The sequence below is a fragment of the Macrobrachium nipponense genome, chromosome 6, assembly GCF_015104395.2.
Source record: "Macrobrachium nipponense isolate FS-2020 chromosome 6, ASM1510439v2, whole genome shotgun sequence".
Taxonomy (NCBI): Eukaryota; Metazoa; Arthropoda; class Malacostraca; order Decapoda; family Palaemonidae; genus Macrobrachium; species Macrobrachium nipponense.
In genome coordinates, this window is record NC_061108.1 from 14,665,138 (window position 1) to 14,688,843 (window position 23,706).

Consider the following 23,706-nt stretch of genomic DNA (forward strand, 5'->3'; position numbering starts at 1 on the left):
TCAGGTGGTGATATATATATTTATATATTATATATATATATTTATTTTACTTCTTAGCCCTCATGGTATGGTCAATATGGTCTAGTCACATTGTGGTCACGCCCCCGTTGACAGATCATCTGGAGTGCACCAGCTTTATAGGTCTCTACCTCGCTGGCAACTCTAGTAAAGCAGAAGCAGACTTGGGTGACAGTAACTCACGAAGTCAGCTATGCTAACAGGTGGAACCAAGATGTAAATCATCTGCATGCATTTGTTTCCCAAAATCCTTCTATTCTGTCCCTTCCCACCTCCAAAGGTGGGATTCAGCTATATATATATCTGACAGGTAAGTTTCATGAACAAAATGATATTGTTATGATACAATAAAGTTTGTTCATACTTACCTGGCAGATATATATAATCAAGTACCCACCCACCTCCCCTCAGGGGACAGTGGAAATAAAAATTATGAATAGAAAATGGGAATGGTTCCTGATACCCGCCTCCCAGCGGCGGGAATGGGTACTAACCACCTGACCGACCACTGCGTGTGTCGGAAGTTTTTAAAATTCTGTCGGACTTCAGAAAATACAGCTATATATATATCTGCCAGGTAAGTATGAACAAACTTTATTGTATCATAACAATATCATATTTAACATATTTGGTAATTCTTACCGTCTCCTCTGCCAGCAAGTTATCAAATTAAAGTACTTTCACTAAAAAGAGGGAAGTCCAAGGTTTCGTTTGATATATAAATCTAAGCGGCGCTAGGTCTAGAAGTGGTTTAAAAATCAAAATTAAATTGGACCCACCTGAAAAAAACTAAGTCCCTCAACTTCATAACTGTCTCAAATTCCTCTTCAGACTGAACTCTCGTTTGTTCGTTTGTACGTTAAAAACATAGATTGTGTCATTATTACATCGTCGACTGTATTCTATGTAGCAAGACGTCACCCAAGCATCGTAGTTTTTAACGAACGATGATTATCCACATTTTACTTGGGACTAGCATTTTAACAAAACTAGAATCGTGTGACTTGAATACCCTATCAGGTGACAGTTTTACTAGGGAACTAACACTTCAATACTTTTCACACAATTTCCACCGCTAATTTTTCAGTCTTTTGAGAGCCATGGAGGAGTGTGAACCTTCAACTTCTGGTGCGGTTTCTCATTTACCATCTACTTTGACATCAATTTATGTGGATTATCTCCCAAGTTCTTGTCTCAATTATTATTTAAATTATAAAGATTTTGTTTTGCATTATTGTGGTAACATTGAAAGAATAATAAAGTACTGCCAAGCTCATGGTGTTATTAAAAGTGAAAGTGACACTATTTGCCCCACCTGTGGTTCAAAGTGCCGACTTGATATTAACAAAGAAGCATTTTCGGTGTGACAGAAGGCATGTTGTATTGAAAAACAAGAAGAAAGTGAAAAAAAGGTGTAGTTTTTACGTATCCATTTTTAAGGGAACTTGGTTTGAAAAGTCTCATTTAGATATAGAATCTAATTTTTTACTTGTATATAATTATATTAGTGTTAAATTTAGTTATAAATTTGTTGAAAATGAATTAAGAATTTCCCACAAAACTATAAATGATTGGTGCTCATTCATTCGTGAGGTTATTTTGCATTGGGTATTGAATCAGAAAGGTAAGATTGGGGCCCCAGGCAAAGCTGTTGAAATCGATGAGAGCCAATTTGGAAGGAAAAAATATAATGTAGGCAGAGTAGTGACAGGCCAGTGGGTGTTTGGAGGGATTTGCAGGGAGAATAGAGATTTCTTTGCTGTTCCTGTAGAAAGTAGGGACAAAGTGATACTTTTAACAGTGATAAGGGATTATATAGAGCCTGGCACTACCATTATTTCCGACTGTTGGAAGGCATACGTTTGCCTAAATGAGGAGGGATTTCTTCATTTAAAAGCCAACCACTCCTTGAACTTTGTGGACCCTCACACTGAAGCTGATACTAATACTATTGAGAGGCGGTGGCGGGATTTGAAGAATTTGTTGCCTAAATAGGGTCGTCGAAAGGATCAGTTTGTTGGATATTTGGCTCTTGCCTATTTTAAATTGCATTTTAAAGTATTGGATCATAGGCTCCATGCATTCTTAAAGATGGCAGCTCACCTTTACCCTCCAACCTAAGTAAGTACACAAAGGGTTTTAGTCTGTGTAAGGGGGAGGGTCACAGGAGGGGGGTGGCTTCCCCCCCCCCTCCCTCGCTAGGTAAGGATACAGCTACTGGGTTAGGTTAGGTGGTTTGTTTAGGTTAGCTGGTCAACTTGTTTATTGCTAATTCTACATGTGGCATTATTCGTATGTCAAAATGGATTCTTTAATTCATTCCCCACCCAGAAACCCTGTGTTCCCACTGGGGGTCCCCCAAGATTGGAAAGGTTAACAAATAGGGTAAAAATACTGTTCCTCCTCAAATAAAAGGTCAGCTTTAGATAAAGCACTAAGTAATTCACCAGAAAGAAAAAAATATTATCAAAAATATTAGTGGCGGAGCTATTGTATAGAATTACGTACCACATATTCTTCATGAGACTAAATAGTACAGTATATTTTTGTACATGAACTTTCCTGTCAGATATATACTTAGCTATACGTCTCTGACGTCACGACAGAATTCAAAAACTCGCGGCACGCGACAGGTAGGTCAGGTGATCTACCTTACCCGCCGCTGGGTGGCGGATGTAAGAACCAATCTCCCTTTCCAGTCAGAATTTTTTTCTGTCGCCGGTGACGACTACACCTGTGGTTGTTACCATCCTGACAGCTTGATTCATTTCTCGTTGCCGTGGATTTATTTGGACTGACTTTCGGTGAAGTACCTGAATCTTGTTGCTAGGCATACGCATTTGTGGATTGTTTTTGGATATTGATTGGATTTTTCTTTGATTTCGAGATGTCTGAGTTAGAGGTTAAGAAATCTTCTATGTTTAGAGTGTGCGCTATGGATGAATGCAAGGTGAGACTACCGAAAGCTACGGTAGATCCTCACACAGTTGCTTTAAATGTAGAGGTAAAGAATGTTCTTTTGATAACCAGTGTAATGAGTGTGAGAAGTTGGATGAGGGTGAATGGAAGGCTCTTTCTTCCTACTTGAGGAAGTTAGAGAAAGACAGGGTGAGAAAGGCTTCTTCTAGGAGTTCTAGTAAGTCTCGTATTAGCGAGTTAGAAGAAAATCCATGTTGTAGCATTAGAACCTTCTCCAGTTTCAGCTCCTGCGCCCTGCATCGAACCTAAGGATACGACTACGGAAGTGGCAACCATGAGAGCCACGATCCTTAGCATGGAAAAGAAGATCCGTTCGTTGCAAGGTAAGAGTAGTGAAGGTGAATTGTGCAGTGACCCCAGTGCAGTGGAGGGTGCGTCTGATCGGCTCCTTAATGCTTCCAGGCTAGACCTCTTCAGACTCCCAGTCCCAGTGGAGGAGGAAAGTCAAAAGCCGCAGGAAGGTTAGGGAGAACTCCCACCGATCAGACGTCCCCTCGGTAGATCCTGATGCTCGTACCCAGGCTGCCCTTGTTCGCGCGAAGAAGGAGGTATTGCGCCAATGCTTCTCTTCGTCTTCCTCACCTTCACCTAGAAGAGGATGGAGCGCCTCGGATTCTTCACGACCGCTGAAGAGAGCCTGGTAGGCGCCTGGCTCCTTTCCTTCCAGCCCGGAAGTTTTTCCAGAAGAGCCGGAAGTAGGAGATCAAGAAACCCAGGAGAGAGCAGGAGTTCTCGCCTCATAGTAGGCTTCGAGCCTCTTCTCCGGTGGAGGATTTTACAAGATCTCCAGCTCGAATTCTTGCGGGACTGCAAGCGCAGATTTCGGCACTGGCGGGCTCATTGGCAGGAGGAACGCGTCGGAAAGACGTCTCTCTCCCTGTCAAGAAGTCTAGGATTCCTTTACCTGGTCTTACCGTCTCAGTCAGAGTCGGTTCTCTCTCCTTTATCAACGGATGGAAGGAGGCGCTCTTCCCTCAGCAAGGCGCTTGTCGTCTTCCAGGCATCAATCGCCCAAGAAGCTTTCTCCTGGTGACTACATCTCTCCAGTAGGAAGGGATCTAGCGACTAGTAGGCGTTCGTCCTAAAGACAGGCGTACAGCCTCGTCCTCGCGCTCTTTTATCGAAGATCCTTCATTCTCCGGATAAGAGAGCCTACTCTTTTGATGGATTCGTCTAGAGACAGGATCTGCCTTATGTTAGGCGCCTTGAGCCTAGTAGGCGCTACTCCCAAGTAGACGCTCTCCGCTCCCAAGCGTGGTGCGGAGGATAGGCGCTTTTTCTCCTGATAGGCGCTTTTCTCCTGATAAGCGCGGCTCTACTTTTTAGCCGCTCGATTCAGGACAGGCGCGTAGAGCCTGAAAGATATGTCTCTTCTGGGAGACTACCTTTTGAAGAGACACACAAGTCGGGAGCGAAGTTTGTGGAGCATGGTAGACGCCGGTCTCCTAGTAAGCGACCTTCTCCAGACCTTCGCTCTCCTGTAAGTAGGCGCCAAGAGCCTAGTAGGCTTTCGCCTCATGGTAGGCGCAGCTCGCCTGGCAGCCGCTCTCCTTTGAACAGGCGCATGGATCCTGAGAAGCGCCTTGAGCATAGTAAGGCTTCTCCTCTCCTAGCAGGCGCTCCCCCTTGGAAGCCCGGAGTTCTGGAGTAGGATTAAGGTGCAAAGAGCACGCACTCATCAGAGTAGGAAGGACTCATTCGAGAGGAGCTCTCCAGAAACTTTGGCTTCCCCTGATAGGCGCCAGTCTACTACTAGACACTCTCTGGACAGGCGCATTTCTTTAGAGAAGGCTAACTGCACTCGTAAAGAAGCGGAGGGTTCTTCAGTGGATGAAGTTGAACCTTCAGAAGAGGATTTGGTGAAGGACTCGTCAGTTTCGTCCTACAAGATCCTTACAGATCTACTTCTTCAAGAGTTTGGAGACTCCCTTACTCCCGTCGCTCCTCCGTCTCCTCTCTCTTTATTCTCGACTTCGAAGAAGACGAAAGTTTCCTCTTGTGTGAGGATAAGCCAACCATCTCAATGAAGAAGGCTTTGAGATGTTGGTGATTGGCTGCTTTCTGCTAAGGAAGAGAAAGGAAAAACTGTGTTTTCTTTCCCTCCTTCCAAGCTTACGGGCAGACTCGGATTTTGGTACGAGTCTGGAGAACCCTTAGGTCTGGGTCTTCCTTCATCGGCGGATGCGGACTTCTCTTCTCTGGTGGATGCAGCACGACGCTCGGCTCTTTTGTCGGCTAAAACGACCTGGGCTATGAACGAGCTTGACCACCTGCTGAAGGGAATGTTTAGAGTCTTGGAAGTCTTCAACTTCCTTGACTGGTCTTTGGGGTCTTGGCTAAGAAGACTCAGAACCCGGATGCTATTTCGCCAGAAGATCTAAACAGTGTTTCTAAACGTGCATTGACAAAGCAGTTAGAGATGGATCGAGCGAAAATAGCCTCCCTCTTTGGAGCAGGGATCCTTAAGAAGAGATCAGTTCTTCTGCTCTTTTCTGACGAAGTCTGTTTCGCATGCCCAACCCAAAGAGCTCTCTCCTGTATTCGCAGCTCTCGCCTCTGCTTTTTCCAAAGAAAGATAATCCAGGACATCTCAGGATCTATCTCTGCGAAGGCAGACTCAGGACATGCTCGCACAGTCGGCACGGAAGCCTAAGACCTCCTCCAGACGAAGACTAAGAAGGAGACTCCAGCTAGACAGGAGCCCTTTTCGAGGGGGCCCCCCTTCTAGAGCCTCTACCTCGAGAGGTAATAGAACTTTCAAGAGAGGTAGATCCTTCTCACGCTCTGGTCAGAGCTAAGAAGTAGGGAAAGTAGTCCTCCAAACACCAGTAGGTGCCAGACTTCTAAGATTCTCGGAAGCCTGGACAAAGAGAGGAGCGGACAACTGGTCCCTCTCTATAATAAGAAAAGGATATCTGATTCCTTTTACGGAAAGACCACCGTTGACAACGACTCCGAGGGAGTGGTGGCCAGGTACAGGGATCCCATCATGAGCCGTGCTTTAACACAAGCAGTGGAACAAATGTTCGAGAAAGAGGCTATAGAGCTAGTGAGCGACCCTTGCTCAGCGGGCTTTACAACCGCCTTTTTCTAGTTCCAAAAGCCTCAGGAGGATGGAGGACCGGTTCTGGATGTAAAGCGCCCTGAATTTCTTTGTAGAAAAGAGGAAGTTCGCCATGGAGACGACATCCTCCGTCAGTGTTGGCGGCCCTTCGGCCAGGGGACTGGATGGTGTCCCTAGATCTTCAGGACGCTTACTCCATGTGCCTATCCATCCTTCGTCAAGGAAATACCTCAGGTTCATGATGGGAGGAAGGATATTCCAGTTCAGGGCCTTGTGCTTCGGCCTTTCAACAGCCCCTCAGGTCTTTACAGGCCTAATGAAAAATGTAGCAAGATGGCTACATTTGGAGGGAGTCAGAGTGTCCCTTTACTTGGACGACTGGCTGATCAGAGCCAAGTCTCAGGAAAGATGTTTGGAGGACCTACAAAAGACCCTTTTCATGGCAAGTTCTCTGGGACTTTTGGTGAACTTTCAAAAGTCTCAGTTGATCCCCAGTCAAGATCGTATCTATCTGGGGATTCGGATGGCTTCTCTGGATTTTCGGGCTTTTCCGTCTCCAGAACGGATAGCCCGAGGGTCAGAGAAAGTCAAAGCCTTCCTAGAGAAAGAAGTATGCACAGCGAGGGAGTGGATGAGTTTGTTGGGGACACTCTCCTCGTTGGAGCAATTCCTTTCTCTAGGAAGGTTGCACCTCAGACCTCTCCAGTTCTTTCTCCATCGAAACTGGAGGTGTCGTTCACAAAACCTAGAGTTCTCCTTCGAGATTTCAAAGGAAATCAAGAAGGACCTCTCTTGGTGGTCCAACCCTCTCAAGTTTGCAGAAGGGATGTCCCTTCACATTCCGAACCCCAACCAAGTGTTGTATTCCGACGCCTCGGAAACAGGTTGGGGAGCGACGCTCGGATCAAAGAGAAGTGTCAGGCACCTGGAACAAGGAACAGGTGACCTGGCACATCAACAAGAAGGAGCTGATGGCGGTTTGGCTAGCTTTGAAAGCTTTCGAGCCCCACGTCCTAGCTTCAACAGTTCAGATCAACTCGGACAACACCACGGCCTGGCTTACATCAGGAAGCAAGGGGGGACTCACTCTTTCTCCCTGTACGAGACAGCAAAGAACTTCTGCTTTGGGCAGAAAAAAAGCAGGTTGATTTGTCTCCTTACCAGGTCGTACAGGGAGAAAAGAACGTCAGAGCAGACCTCCTAAGCAGGAAAGATCAAGTCCTGCCGGCAGAGTGGACTCTGCACGAAGATGTTTGCCAGGACCTGTGGAGCTTTGGGGCAAACCTCATATAGACCTCTTCGCCACAGCCAAGAATATGAGGATAGCCAACTACTGCTCTCCGATATCGGACCCGAGGGCAGTGTCGATAGACGCGTTCCTACTAGATTGGAAGGGTCTAGACACGTATGCTTTTCCTCCATTCAAGATACTGGAGAGACTCTAAAGAAATTTGCAGAATCGGAGGCAGCAAGGATGACGCTGGTAGCCCCGTTCTGGCCCGCACAAGTATGGTTCACAGAGGTACTGGAATGGTTAGTAGATCTTCCGAGAACATTACCACAGAGGATCGATCTGCTCAGACAACCCCACTTCGAGAGGTATCACAAAAACCTCCCCGCTCTAGATCTGACTGGCTTCAGACTGTCAAAAGTTTGGTCAGAACGAGAGGCTTTTCGGCAAGAGTTGCAACGGCTATCGCAGCAGCAAGAAGGCCTTCTACCCTTATAGAGTCTACCAATCGAAGTGGGGGAACGTCTTTCGGCGATGGTGTAGGAACCATCACTTTTCCTCTTCCAGTACCTCTGTGACACAAATAGCAGACTTCTTACTTTTCCTTAGGGAAGAAAGTGGATTGGCGGTATCAAACCATTAAAGGCTATCGTAGCATGCTATCTGCAGTGTTTTAGGCACAGAAAACTTTAAACATTTCAGAAGATAAGGACCTTCATGATCTAATAAGATCGTTTGAAACATCCAAGAAGGTTTCTCCAGGGGTTCCGAGTTGGAATCTGGATGTAGTGCTACGTTACCTGAGGTCCAATAAGTTCGAACCGCCTCAGTCTGCATCGTTTAGAGACCTCACGAAGAAGACAATTTTCCTCATGGCATTGGCTTCCGCAAAAAGGGTTAGTGAACTCCATGCACTAGAAGGAAATGTGGGATTCAGAGGAGATGCAGCTATCTGTTCATTCCTTCCTTCGTTCTTAGCCAAGAACGAGAACCCTCAAATCCTTGGCCTAGGAGCTTTGAAGTACAAGGATTGTCTGCATTAGTAGGCGAGGAAGCAGAGAGGTCTCTTTGCCCAGTAAAGAAGTTTGAAATTCTATCTACAGAGAAAGAAAAAACTTAAGGGCAATGAGGTCAACCTTTGGTGCTCTGTAAGAGATCCAAGGAGGACACTTTCGAAGAATGCGCTTTCTTTCTTTATCAGAAGCCTGGTGAAAGAAGCTCATGGCGATATGTGAGGAAAGTCAATACAAAGTTCTTAAGGTCAAAGCTCATGAGGTAAGAGCTATTGCCACGTCATTGACTTTTAACAAAAACATATCCCTGAGTAATATTATGAAGGCAACATTCTGGCGTTGCAACTCAGTCTTTGCAAACCACTATCTGAGAGACGTCAAAATTACGTATGAAAAGTGCTTCGGGTTAGGCCCGTACGTATCGGCGGATTCGGTGCTGGGGCAGGGAGCTGAGACATATCCTTAGTAGTATATATTTTTTCCCCTTGTTAGGTTGTAAGTTTTTGGTTGTTTGAAAGAACATGCGGGTAGGCATGTTTTTCATTTCGTAGTGCTAACAATGATTAGATTGGTTAGGTGATCGGTGTATGTTTGAGCTCCTTGCAATGATAGTGGTTAGGTTCTGTCATATAAGTGGGCGAATCCCCGTTGACAGATCCTGCTCGGATTCTATCAAGTAAGCGGACAACCAAATCCCTTTGATAGACCCAAAGAGTCTGTCAGCTGTAGGTCACGCCCTCGCTGAAGCTCTTAAGGCAACGCAGACTCAATAGACAGTAACTACGAAGTCTTCTGCCTAAACAGGTAAGAACCAAGGTTGTTTTTACATCCTACAACTAGTGTTGTTTTCCCTTTTTTCCATATTTATATTGCTGTCCTCTTTCCCTCCACCAAGGGTGTCAATCAGCTAAGTATATATCTGACAGAAAGTTCATGTACAAAAATGTTATTGTTAGTATACAATAAGGTTTTGTACATACTTACCTGGCAGATATATACGATTGATGGCCCGCCCAGCCTCCCCTCAGGAGACCGGTGGAAGGAAAAATTCTGGCTGGAAAGGGAGATTGGTTCTTACATCCGCCACCCGCGGCGTAAGGTAGATCACCTGACCTACCTGTCGCGTGTGCCGCGAGTTTGAATTCTGTCGTGACGTCAGAGACGTATAGCTAAGTATATATCTGCCAGGTAAGTATGTACAAAACCTTATTGTATACTAACAATAACATATTGTGCTTTCTAGGCATGGCTGGTTTATTATATCGTATTAGGTATAAAAACTGTCCAAGTTAGTGCTCGTGAGTTTCTGAAGCAATGCTAATGCTGTAAAGAACAGAAAAAATAGATGATATCTAAGAAAATATGTGGGATGCTCAAAGTACTGACAAGTGAAGATTATATTTTATTGAGTAGGTTTTCAAACATTTTATTGAGTAGGTTTTCAGCTGAAAAGATCAAACCTTTGAATATACAAGATATAAAATGAATAATGAGGAAAGTATTGTCTCATTAATGGTTGCAGGTAACATTAAATAAAAAATATTTGTTCCGACACGGCATACAAACCTTCGGTCCTTTTACAATAGGAAGGTACTAGCGGCAGCTGGATAGGTCGTAAGCTTTCGAACAAGGGGTTCGGTAGTTAACTGCTTGTCCGACGGCGCGCGCAGCTGCGACTGGGAGGTAAACAAACCACTTTTGCTTTCGCCTGCGCAGTGGATGGACGTGTTGTTCGACGCTCTCTGCCCGCTTCTCGTCGTTTGCTTTCTGAGTATTTGGTTGTAATTGTGTATGAAAGAGCTATTGTAAGTACAATTATTCTCTTTTTTCATATTAATTGCTGCCTTCAATTTGATTATGATGGAATCTCCTCGCCTCGCTACCCCACGGAGACTTTGCCCGGGTATCGAAGGGCGTAAATGCGGGAAGTTCAGATCGTTCCCGGAGATTGACCCTCATATTTTGTGTGCTCGGTGTCGGGGGCGTGAATGCACCCGAGCCGAGCCCTGTGATGTGTGTATTGATTGGTCGGAGGCGCAGTGGACTTTGTATGAGGGCAGGAAGAAGCGAAGGCCTGCAAAGGAGTCGTCGGAGAGCTCTCCCGCGACTCCTTTGGTGACGGACACTTCGTCTTCTTTCCTGCCGCCCGCTCAACTTCCACGTCTCGCGCCTTCCCCTTCGGGGGGGGTGTCTAGTTCCTTCTCCTCTCCTGACGTGTCGAGTGTGGAGGAGGGCGCTAGATACCCTGACGTAGAGTTGTACTCTGGGTCCTCTATCCGTTCGTCTTCGCGCGAACGGGTAGAGGATCCTTCTAATCACCCGACTTTTGCCTCCTCAGGTGCGGTTGCCGCGAAGGATGACCTCGGACAGGTGTGGGCATCGTTGGGGCTGCAGGGCGTGCCGAGTGTCCAGGGCTGCTCTAATCATCTCGCTGGCTCCGTGGCGGTCACCCATGCAACGGTCACGACCACCACCACGACCCTTACAACCCCTGGCTATGCTTCACCTCCTCACCTGGTGTACACCCAGCACGCGGTCTCTGTAACACCCACTACATCGGTGCAGGGGCCAGTCGCCGTAACTCGGGGGAGTGTGATGCCGCCACCTGGGTTTGCCGTGCTGCCGCGACCGGACTTCATGTGCCCGAAGAGCTCGCCCCTGGAACCTCCCACCGGTACCTAGGATGTCTGTGCGCTGGTTCGACCACCTGTACCGCCCACACGTCTGCCGTACCTGCCGTGACCACCGCTGCTGTACCTGTACCTGCTCCTGCTGTCTCCTCTGCTGTTCCTGTGATGTTCGCACCTGCTGATGTTGTTCCTGTTCCTGGCGCCGCTGCTCCCGATGCGGGTCTGTTCGGACAGGTACGTCCGGGCCCTGTTGCTTCGGCAACAGCAGCCCCGGCTCCGTCCTGGATGGACAGATCTGACGTCGGTCCTGAGGAGGTTGACGAAGAAGAAGAAGAAGAGGAGGAATGTGTCGTCGTCGTCTTCATCGTCTTCTTCGTCGTCGTCGTCGTCTGCCGCCTCTTCCCCTTCTTCTTCTAAGGCTCCCCCGCCGAGAAGAAGAAGGTCGCCTCCCCCCCCCCTAAGAAGTCTCCTTCGGGAACTTCTAAGGGCCCGTCTCGCTCTGGTGAGACGGGGGGTTTCTTCCGCTGGTCGCCCTGCTCCTTCGGGAGCAGGACCCGTCTCTTCTCCCGCAAGGAAGAAGACTACGGGGACCAGAGGGGTGCCGCTAACACCGGCACTTCCTCACCTGCTGTCAGTGGTTTCGGCCACAGCAGCAGGGTCCGGCTCGGCCGCTCGTTCGCGAGAGGTACCGAGTGTACGGTCGCCTACCAGCGACCGTGCAGCCAGGAACCAGACCTGAGGTCCGCTCAGCGTCAGGTTCACGGCACGGAGCGGAAGATGGTGACAAAAGCCGCTCACGCGACTCTCACCAGACCAGCTCTCGCTCTCGCGGCGAGCAGCTGGCTACCGGGTTTGCGGGACGTGACGGTCCATGACCGGCCACTGCTGAGGCAATGGGAAGAGGTCCCCCCGTTCGCCGGCACCAGCCACGGCTGGTACCAGCGAACTGACGCACCGTGAGGATACGCACCGATCTCACCGTGACAGTGGAGCTCGCCGGTCGCCTGACCGTCGCTCTCACAGAGAGCGATCGGGTACTGGCGACCATCACCGACCTCTGCTCCGACCACACGCGACCTGGGGCCGCTGTTCTCGGTCCAGCCGTTCTCCACAGCGAGACGGCTCGACTAGGTCTGCAGCTCGATCGCCACCGCGGGTTGGCGATCGCCTGCAGTCCTCCAAGCCCACTGGTTCTACCAGCGCGAGGAGAGAGCGTCAGGTCTTCCTCTCCCATACCTTCAACCTCCTCGGGTTTAACACCGGGAGGGGCGAGGTATTGAGAGTGATCGTGAGGGGTGCGCCCCTCAGGATCCCGCCACCGCGTCGTACGCACCAGGCTCGGTTCTCGGACCAGCCAGGTCGTACGCACAGGTGGTTGGAGGAGACCGAGAGGGGGCTGTCGCTGCTCCTCTCCTTGAGGGAGGAGGGTCTCGGGAGGTGCTCCTGTTTGAGGGACTGGACGGTCCAACTCCGCAGGATGCAGTCACGCCTGAGATCCAGAGGAACTTTGCCGAGGTTATTGTGCGCTGATTCGTCAGCACAACGACCTCGGGGAAGGATCGCCGCTCCCACCATCCGAGCCCACGTCCCGGCTCGAGTCGTTCTGGGGCCCGAAGAGGGAACCCAGACCGACGGTGGGTTTGCCGCGTTCGGAGCTTGCGGACTCAGTGCTGGACCAGGTTGAATCGCTTGTCTCCGGTACAAGACGGTTCGCTCAAGTCTGGCAGGTCGAGCAAGCTGCTTCCACCTCCTCTGCTACGACAGCGGCGGTTTTACGTGCCATCTGAGGACCCGATGCCGCCCAAACAGGTGAACCCGGAGTTAGCTAGGCTGACTCCGGGTGTGTCTCTGCAACAGCTCCTGTCCGAGAACCTGTGGTTCTCGCAGCAAAGGAGGCACTCGGCCTGGAAATCTAATCTACCGCCATGGCAGCTTTCCAGGCCGTCTCCTGGCTAGATCTGTGGTCCCTCACAGTATCTAAGGTCGCAGCCAACTCCGGGGGAATTTCTCCCGAAGATGACTCGGCCTTCAGGAGAATTTGCCAGTCTGGGGGAAGAGCCATCTCCTTCCTTGCCCACCAGACGGTGAACCTGTGGGCCAACCTGGTTCTCCGACGAAGGGACGCTGTCCTTACTCGGGTTTCCAGGGCGGCCTGGGCGTGAAGCGGCGTTGGGACTTCGAAACGGACCTCTACGGAGTTCCACGTCTCTCTTCCCAGGAGAGATGGTGGACGCTGCGGTGGACAGACGGCGCACTGACGACAGTGACCGTCTGGTTCACCAGGCAGTCTCGAAGGCTTCTGGGCAGCCTCGGACTGCGGCCAAGTCTAAGAGCTCGGCTAGCGCTTCCCTCGGCGGCTAAGACGGTTGCTGCGTCGAAGCCCCGGGGTTGGAATGACTCTGTCTTCTTCGACTTCTGGCAAGGGAGCCGTAACCAGCCCTCCTCCCAGCCCTCCTCATCCCGTGGAGGCTTCTGGGAAGAAGTCGAAGAAACAAGGGGGGAAAACGCTAGGGACGGCGTTCCCCCTCACCTGCTGCCGGAAGTGGGGGGGTGCCTGGCCAGCCATGGGAGGGCAACGTGGGCAGCGCTACGGCGCCGAGACCTGGATTGTAGATGTCCTTCGGGAGGGATATCTATTACCCTTCGAATCTCGGCCACCCCTCACCTCCAACCCGGTCCAACAGCAGTCGTACGTTCCAGGGTCATCGAAGGACGTAGCACTGAGACAGGAGATAAAGACCATGCTGAGCAAGAGAGCTGTAGAGATCGTCACGGATCAGTCACCGGGCTTTTACAGTCGACTCTTCCTGGTGGAAAAGTCTACGGGAGGCTGGCGCCCGGTGATAGATCTCTGTCCCCTGAACCGGTTTTGTTCGCCAGACCCGGTTCACGATGGAGACGGCACGCTCAGTGCTCGACTCCATCAGGGAGAACGATTTCATGCTTTCAGTGGACTTGAAGGATGCGTATTTCCAAATACCCATTCATCAGTCCTCCAGAAAGTACCTCCGCTTCATCCCTCGACGGGACGGTGTACCAGTTCAGGGCACTGTGCTTCGGTCTCTCAACCGCCCCACAGGTGTTCACGCGAGTGTTCACTCTGGTGTCGCTTGGGCCCATTCGCACGGGATACGTCTGATGAGGTATCTCGACGATTGGTTAGTCCTGGCGAGCTCCCGCTCGCAGTTGCTACAGGACAGGGATCGACTGCTCGAGTTCTGCCACGATCTGGGGATCGTGGTGAACTTCGAGAAGTTCGATCTCGAGCCCAAGCCAGAGGATGAAGTACCTGGGTATGCTGATCGACACGGTAGCAGGGCGAGTCTTCCCCGCAGACTCGCGGATCAGCAGATTCAGGGAGGCAGCCAACCAGTTCCTGTCCTCGGCAGGAACAGGTAGCCTCAGCGATGGCAAGTCGTGATCGGACACCTGTCGTCGCTCGAGAAGTTTAGTCCCTCACGGGCGTCTTCACCTGCGGTCTCTTCAGTGGAGACTAAAGGAGAGTTGGTCGCAGGCGACGGATCCCCCAAGCTTTCCAGTGTCACTGACACAGGAGGTGAGGCAGGACCTAGCCTGGTGGCTGGACGACAGGAACCTCTTAAGAGGAGTGGCCTCTGCGCACTCCCCCCCCGGACATGCAAGCTGTTCCTCAGGACGCATCGACCGGGAGGGATGGGGCGGCCACGCTGAATACCTGGAGGAGTTGCTGACTTCAGGAGTGTGGGACGAGAACGACAAGCACCTTCACATCAATGTACTGGAACTCAAGGCAGCGTTTCTCGCTCTCCAAGAGTTTCAGGACCGCTGATGGGACACTCAGTGGTGTTGATGTGCGACAACACCACGGTGGTGGCTTACGTCAACAAACAGGGGGGCCTAGTGTCTCTCCCGTTGTACCAGTTGACTCGGCAGGTGCACGAGTGGGCTTTTTTTTTTTTTTTCAGGCACACTCAATAGAGCTGTCGGCACGCTACATTCCAGGGAAGAGGAATGTAGTAGCAGACATGCTCAGCCGTCGGGATCAGGTGATAGGGACCGAATGGTCTCTACACCAGGACGTGGCGGAAAGGCTCTTCGACCTGTGGGGGCGACCAGTCGTGGATCTGTTCGCCACCCGGCACAACAGGAAGCTCCAGGTGTTCTTCTCGGCCGTCCGGTACCCATGGGCAGCTGCAGAGGACGCTCTTCAACACCCGTGGGACAACCTCTTCGCCTATGCCTTTCCCCCCGTTCAGCCTGATTCGCAAGGTGATCAGTCGAGCACTGGTCACCCCGAATCTCAGGATGATCCTGGTGGCTCCCAAGTGGCCACAGGCCATTTGGTATCCGGACCTGCTGGCTCTTCTCGCAGGAGAACGAGAGAGATTCCCCCTTGGCACAACCTTCTCGCCAGCCACACGTCGAGCGGTACCACCGCGAGCAGTCCAGTCCCTACGTCTTCACGGCTGGCTGTTATCCACCATCTCTTGCGAACGAGAGGCTTTTCTCGTAGCGCAGCAACAGAGATGGCTGGAAACGTCCGTCAGTCCTCTGCAGCTGTGTACCAGGGGAAGTGGGCCGTCTTCTGTGGTTGGTGTCGTAGACGGGGTCTATCTCCTCTCAGAGCCACTCTTCAGCAGGTAGCGGATTTCCTCGTTTTTCTTCGCCGAGAGAAGCTCCTCTCAGTCCCCACAGTCAAAGGATACAGAGCCGCCTTGGCGCTCGTCCTGAAACTGAGGGGGTTGGACATCTCGAACTCGTTCGAGATTTCTTGTTGGCTTATGAGGAGCTTCGAAAGTCTTGCCCACCCAGGGAACTCAGGCCCCCTGCGTGGGATGTGACTCTCGTCCTTAGGAGTTTGACTCCGAGCGCCGTTCGAAGCCACTCCGGGAGTCGTCAGACAGGGATCTGACCCTCAAGACCCTCTTCTTGCTGGCCCTGGCATCGGCGAAGAGAGTAGGGGAACTTCATGGTCTTTCCTATGATGTACGACACTCCAGGGGATGGGGATCCGTGACGCTCGATTTCGTCCCGAACTTCGTTGCGAAGACTCAGAAACCGTCGGTCCCTGACGACAGGTTCGAGTCATTCACGATTCCTCCTAATGGACTTCACCGATAATGATGCGGATGAGATGCTGCTCTGTCCTGTGAGGGCGCTACGGCGCTATCTGAAGAGAACTCGACACCTCAGGCTGAGTGTCGACGCCTCTTCGTTAGCACCGGGGTCACCAAGAAAGAGGTATCCAAGAACACTCTTTCTTTCTGGCTGCGTGAGGTCATCAGGAGGGGCGTATGAGGCTGATGGTAGTGACGACATCCGTACGTCCCGTCCGAGAGCTCACGAAGTCAGAAGTATTGGCCCGTCGTTGGCGTTCCGTAAGAACTTCTCCGTGGCGCAGGTCCTGAAGGCAGGGGTCTGGTCTAACCAGACTACCTTTACGTCCTTCTACCTTCGGGGATATTGCCCATAGGTCCTTGGATACATTTTCCTTGGGACCCGTGGTGGCTGCTCAACAAGTTGTGTAGCTAACCCAGACCCTCGCAGGCTGAACAGCATCGAGTCCTGGTGTGACTGTGTGGATGGATGTGTGAGTGAGTGAGTGACTGGCTCTCTCTTCCCATCTTTTCCTTCCCCTCTACCTGTGGGCAGAGGGCCATGGTCGTCACTACGCTGGATGAGGACGAGATGCAGGTGAGCTATATGACAGAGCCCCATCCTATCCCTTTCACTAGGGATAGGAGCAGAATATCCACCACTTTCCTTCTACAAGGGGGGGAAGTGGATGCCTACAAGAGTCAAACCCATGACTTTATATTTGCTCCTGTACAGGAACAAGTTCTTACATTGCTGGTACGAAGAGATACGCATGCCTCTCTCTTAGTACTCGGTCCAGAGGTCTGACCATTGATCCTGCGGTGCACACCCCGATCAATCGGACAGAGGCTTGGATCCCTCCATCGCTCTTACGACCAGGGAGGCTTCCAAGGTTGGGCGAACACCAGTCTGTTCACAAAAGACTCAGATTCCTCCCACCAAGAAGTGAGTCTTCCTATTGTAAAAGGACCGAAGGTTTGTATGCCGTGTCGGAACAAATGACAATTTGTCCAAAATTGCATTTTCCTAACTATACAAACCTGAGGTCCTTTTACACATAGCCCCACCTCATGCCACCCCTCACTCTGCAGTTTTTGCTTGGGCCAAAAGCAAAAGTGATTTGTTTACCTCCCAGTCGCGCGCGCGCGCCTGTCGGACAAGCAGTTAACTACCGAACCCCTTGTTCGAAAGCTTACGACCTATCCAGCTGCCGCTAGTACCTTCCTATTGTAAAAGGACCTCAGGTTTGTATAGTTAGGAAAAATGCAATTTTGGACAAATTGTCATTTTGATTGGAGAAGTTCATTTTTCTTTTATGTCCTGATAAAATCTTTTCAAGAAAGTTTTCAAGTGATTTTAATCTAAAGCCTGGTACATATTGCCTCTTAATTTCCTGTATGAGAAGAGGAACATTTTATTAGAACTGCTTATTGAGGAATGAGAAAGGGTAGTTTACTTGTACCTGTATTTTTTATAAAATTTTTAGCTGTTTTCTTCATTCTTTGGGTTGGGGATTGGGATTTGAGAATATGTACCAATGTAATAGGTGGAATATTTGTGTATTATAGAACAGTAGTTATGATGAGACTGAAAAGTTGTGGAAAATATGTATATTGTAGATATGTACTACCTGTTATTGTAGAAATACAATGAACCCCATATTCGCATTCTCAAGACTTGCAGACTCTGGTATTCGCGGGTTTCTCTATGGAACATATTTACCCATTATTCGCAGAAAGTCAGCATATTCGCGATATTTTTCACTAAGATATATTCACTAAGTAATGTATTTTCATATTCATTTCATGACTAAATGGACTTTTTGTGATAAAACTATTAAAATATTCAGATATAAGCATTTGTAGAGGATTTTTCTTGTGTTTTAACTATCAAAAGAGGCAGTTCTAAGCATTTTGAAAGGGGTTTTTAGTATTTGCAGATTTTAGCCATTCACGGGGAAGTCTGGTTCGTATCCCTGTACTGTTGGTTTATATAAGGATATCTATTTTCAGTGTGTCCATACTACCCTAATGCGCAAGATAGTCACAAGTGACCAGGACTTGATGTCGGTTGTGCTTTTCAATACAAGAGAAATGAAGAATTCAACAGATTTTGCCAATGTTTACATTTTACAAGATTTAGAACGTCCAGGAGCAGAGAAGGTTCTCCAACTTGAACAACTTTTACAAAGTGAGTTTGGTTTCAAAATAAACCTTGTTGATCATTATGATTTTTATTTATTTATTTTTTATTGTGGTATCTTTAAATTTCTATGAGGTTTTTTCATTCATTTAACAATTTTACTTTACATTTTGATGGTTCTGTGCTTTCGTAACGTGAAGATTGCTTCTGTTGATAAGATCTCTGCTGAATTAATACAAGTTCAGAAAACTTACTGTCACTTTGCATTAAAATTTTGTAGCTTTACTTTGCTTATTTGAATTTATTTACTCAGTAACTAGAAAGTAAAATGAAGGTCAAAGTTGTTTGAGTTTTTAAAAGAAAATTTACTTGGACCTCGACAGTTATACTCATTACGAGTACTGCATTCAGGTTTTTTTGTCCAGTTTTCAAACTGGCCTTGTGTTAGTTAATATTGTTTGGATAAGTAATGTATTATTGTTTATATAGAAATGAAAATAACAGGTTTTGATGCAATTATATTCACAAAGTGATATGCATGGTCAAAAACGTGTCTATTGTTAAGTGGAATGTTTCCAGTTAATTATCAGGACATGCAGTTGAATGGCACTCTCACCAGCTGAAAGAAGTCTTTTTGTTTCACAGTTACCATTGTTTTTCTTATATCATTCTATCTTTACAATTGTCCTTTTAAGATAGGGCTATCTTTACATTTGTCAGTTCAGGATGAGGCTATTTCATTTGTCATAGTTAGCACACCTTCAAAAATAGTAATTTTGAATTTCAGTACTATATATAAACAAATGTTATTTAGGTGCTCCTCAGAATTTTTTTGGCATAATTTGGGGAAATATGTTTAGTTATATGTCACATTGGATTGGGAAAAAAATAAGTTCCCCAACAAACTTAGGAATATGAAGTAACTGAAAAAGCATTAGCTTTTAAAAGTTGCAGGGTTTTTATAATGAAATTATAAATTTATCAATTTCCTCTTCAGTGCCATCCAACGACTTTGACAGGAAGTATGGCCATTCTGTTGGAGCTAATATCCATGATGCATTGAGAGTGTGCCAAGGAATTTTTACAAAAAGGTTGGTTCTGTATAAAGCTGAAGTTTTATTGTGTAGAGGAAATGGTTGATGGTCCTTGAAATGTACATGTAGAATAAATTGAGTGTTTATTTGCTATTTATTTCAATTTTCTCAATTGTTTCAGTACCACCAAACTTTCTGGCCAAAATATTTTGCTGTTTACTAACTGTGATGACCCTCATCCTGGGGACAATCAGAAGCAGCGCCAGGCTCGTCAAAAGGCTGGTGATTTAAGAGAAGCCGGAATAGTTTTGGAAATAATACATATGGGAGAGCACTTTGACGTGAAAAAGTTTTACAAGGTTTGTACTATATTGTTACAAGGTGATATTAATTAGTGGTAATCAACATGAGATGTAACTTGCTACTTCTGTAAAACTAAGCCTGGTGTTTCTCCCCTTAAACCAATACTTCATTGAAGAGTGCAGTTTTAACCCTTTTGTGATTCCACGCTAAGCTAAAGTTAAGCAAAGTTGGACAGAAATACTGTACTTTTCACAGTGCCTTAAGAGACCTCTGTAACCAAGGAAAAAGGAATTTTTTTTTTATCTTGACACATTTATCTTTCTCTTTGTGGGTACCCATCAGACCAGTCACAAAGGAAAATTATGTTCAGAAAAGGTCACTCTCCATTTAATCATAACCTCAGAATTATGTGACTTATTAAGGTTGGCTCTTAAAATGCAGTTACTATTCTATTTTTTATTTATTTCACCCGTAAACGCTTTTGTACTTTTTGAATTTGGCTTTTTTGTATATGTATCTTACAAAATAATTACATAGCTACGGATCCTAACCTACGGCGGATTAAAATTCACGCTGCAGCGCTTTTTTCGTTTGTGTGTAGGTAAATATGACCAGCCCACTATCCGGGACTTAAGGAAACAAACTAGCAAAGAGCATCATTCATTTCCTCCTGGCTTCTCACCAACATCGGGAGTTTTCTGCAGCGATTTCATTGGGTTTTTTCAGATGGTTTGTTGGCTGATAGTAGTTGGCGAAGTATTTGAAATTTGTTGTTTTGGTTTCCTTCATCAACCAGTTATTATTGTGTTGGTTAGATTAGTGATCATTTCAGTCCAAGATGTCAAATACTACACTGACAAAGTTGACTTATGAATCACACTAAATGTGTTGTTCAATGTAGGGGACAGGAGTGCAGTAAACACAATACTTTGCCTGACTGTCAAGTTTGGGAAGACAAGAAATGAAAGACTTTAAAATCTCAACTTGGTAAACTTGATAGGGACAGGGAAAGGAAGAATAAGGCACTTGATAGGGACAGGGAAAGGAAGTGAGAATAAGGCCAGCACAGATTCTATTCCTATTTCAGTAGATAATAAATCTGTTACTCGTCCTCCTACTGTTTCTCCCATCATGAGTCCTCATACTTTACCACCTTCTCCAAATCCAGATTACCATGATTCTGCCCTCCAGGCCATTGCCAGCCTCGAATGAAGATTTGATCATAATTTCAGTGTTCTGTCAGACACCCTGATTGAAATAGGGTCTGCAGTTAGGACTCAAATGGAGAAAATTACAAGTGATAGTGTAGTGATTAGTGAAAGTGCAGCAAATATAGAGGAGGTAGCTGTCCATCCCACCAGTGCTCCTAGATAAAGGTCGCTGTCCTGCTCCCTCACACCGGGGAGAAGACATAGTAGGCTGTCGAGCCAGGTTCCCTCAGGACTCAACTGAACGCTGTTGGATTCGTCCAGCCCAACCAAGAAGTGCTCACATCTTTATCCTGCATTGTCGTGCCCACTTGAAAGAGAGGTGAGCCTGCAGCCTTCCTATAGCTTTCAGGAGCAATATTCGTCACCTCCTCGCCAAGACTGTTGAGCATCTGGAGTTTTCCCACAATCGCCCGAAGCGCTCGTTTATTGTAGAGCATCAAGTGACCGACTTCTCGCACTAGACTTTTGATTATGAACGTTCGGCGCCCAACTCTGAGCACCTGGCACCACTTTCCGGATGCCTACATGCTACCTTTGATCAACTGGTGCCACCTGCCAAGTACTCACAGCTTGTGGGCTTTCTTCAGAAAACAGCTGCTCTCCCTACCTCCAAGGATAAGAATTTGTCGCTGATTTTGTCAGAGGAGGAAGAAGAGATAGTACAAAACTACGTCTTCCACTGCTTATTCCTTACTTATGAAGTACCATCTTGACACCTTCCTGGACTTCATTCCAGCTACACCTACCTCTCCAGTGTCTGTGCCTGATGAGGAAGCAAAGGAGTGAAACTGCCTAAACTAGTCCTTTCGTCTGCTTCTAAGAAATCTCTTCATGATGTACATGACTGGCTTGCATCCGAAAGGGAACAAGGCAAAGCTGCTCTTGCTTTCCCTCCTAGAAAACTTTATGAAAATGAAATACTTTCTATGCTACAGGTGCTCCATCCCTAGGAGTGGCTGCCTCCTCCCAGGGGGGATTCTGTGTTCTAGTAGATGCTAATAGAATAAAGTGAGAATAATTTTATTTCATATGAATATTAATGGAGTTGGTGAGTAACTTGAGTATTTTGTGCTGATGAGGAACCGATGCTGATGTTTAATAGTAGGGACTGCCTCAGGTACACCATGACTCGGTAGTAAAATCTTTATCAGATAGTAATCCTTTAATCTTGGCCATAACCCCAAGTCATCAGCATACAGTAACTTCTCAAGGGCCTCTCTGCAATGATTTCCTTGGTTCATCCATGACTTTGGTGAAGAATGAAGGAAAACTTTCTAGTTATAATATCTTCTACATTTTTTCCTAAAATTACTGAGAAGTTTCTTAATTCATTGAAATAACTGGAGGAGTTAATTTTCTATGAAAGCTTATGTTAAGAAGAGATTTTTTTCATATGGGATTGTGGGTATGGAAATATTGTATTTTTAAGAACATTTTATTCTTCAGGACTTGATAATTCGTGAGGATGAAGATGAAGACTCACAGGAGGGCATTATTCTGGCTAATCCAACCAATCGTATTGAAGAGCTTATGGACAGAGTGAGACGAATTGAACATAAGCAGAGAACTTTGGGTAGAGCCATTTTTACATTAGCTCCTGGTGTTGAAATGTCTGTTTCTATTTACACAGGTGTAAGGTATGCATTGTGCCCAACGGTCTATCTGATTTGATAATATTGTGTTTGTGCGAAAATGAAATTATATACTACTTATTTTCCATGTGCCTTTGTGTTTGTAGATAAGGATTAACATTCTAGAGCTGTAGTAACTGCAGTTAGTTAGTATTAGGGCTTAGTTTTTCCAGACCTCTTGAGTCTCAAGTAGACTCTTATCGGGCTGGTTAATGTAGTAACTGCAACATATGGTAGTTTGTAGTAGTACAACTTAACTGGCCTTAACTGGGGACTTCATAGTTTACCAATTGACATAGATTAACTTTTGTACAAGTGTATATAGAATTTTCATTAATTTTTAGTTGATATTGTATAGTAATTTTCACATTCTGTGTTCATTTTGAGAGGGTTGGTATCTTTAGTGGATGTACATTTTGTTTGAATGATAGCTTTCAAAATATTTTTAATTATTTCTACATTCTCATTGGTTGTTAACAAACTTCATAGCAAATTAATGAAATTAATTTCATCTCAATGTTTATTTAGGTTGAAATATATATTTGTCTTTCAGAAAAACATATAAACCATCAAAAGTGAAACTTTGGAAAGTTACCAATGAAGAAGTGAGGTATATGAAGAAGGAGTACCTTGAGGTAAGCTTGATTTTTTCTCACTGCTTTATTTTGTTGACGGGTCTCTTGTATCTTTGGATGTACCATATGTACAAAAAACATAGATCTTTTGTAAGTAACTTTTGGCATTATTAATTATTTTAGTTCTGCATTGATTCCTTAGTATGCTTTCATGTTTTGAGTTTTAGTTTTTAGAGAAAATCACCTGTTGAAAGCGTTTTCGGGGACTGCAGCAAATTTATTTTTCAGTGAGAAGAGAGGAGGTTGGTTTGCATTACATTATACAGATAAGAAACTTATGTTAGGTTTTTATGAAAAGCATTGTTTGTAGTTTGGTACATGATTATCTAACTTTTTTCTGATGAGACAAATAGAAATACAAGTTATTTTACTACCCAGAGCAAACTTTCTGTGAAGATGATGATCTCACCATTCAGTCATGATCTACTACAATTGGAATTCTTGTAATTTTTGCTTTTTTTTGGCCTGCTGTAAAATAATTTTTGGAGGTAAAATGCTAATTATGGCATCATTTTGAAGATGAATACTTGTACTTTGTTGTAGTACTGTATATTTAAAATTGAAAAGAACAAAAATATACCAATTTGACAAGTTGAATTTACCTGAAAATTTCTTACAGATGATGTCATTTGATGTCTTCAAAGTCTTGACTGTTGGGTATACAAATACACTCACCTTTTCCACCACAAGTTGTGTCACACTGCTATGTTGCTGAATGTTCTTGTATAGTCTGAACACC

At 46.5% G+C, this 23,706-nt stretch overlaps 1 protein-coding gene across 1 annotated transcript in view; it reads left to right on the forward strand.

The window, feature by feature from the left end:
• The window catches only part of LOC135216404 (X-ray repair cross-complementing protein 5-like), a 205,487-nt gene that overhangs the window by 144,885 nt on the left and 36,896 nt on the right, over nucleotides 1–23,706 (forward strand). The window contains exons 3-7 of the mRNA XM_064251693.1: nucleotides 18,024–18,201; nucleotides 19,151–19,244; nucleotides 19,369–19,546; nucleotides 22,148–22,338; nucleotides 22,886–22,967. Coding sequence (XP_064107763.1) covers nucleotides 18,024–18,201; nucleotides 19,151–19,244; nucleotides 19,369–19,546; nucleotides 22,148–22,338; nucleotides 22,886–22,967 — 723 coding nt within the window. The remainder of the gene's footprint in view (nucleotides 1–18,023; nucleotides 18,202–19,150; nucleotides 19,245–19,368; nucleotides 19,547–22,147; nucleotides 22,339–22,885; nucleotides 22,968–23,706) is intronic.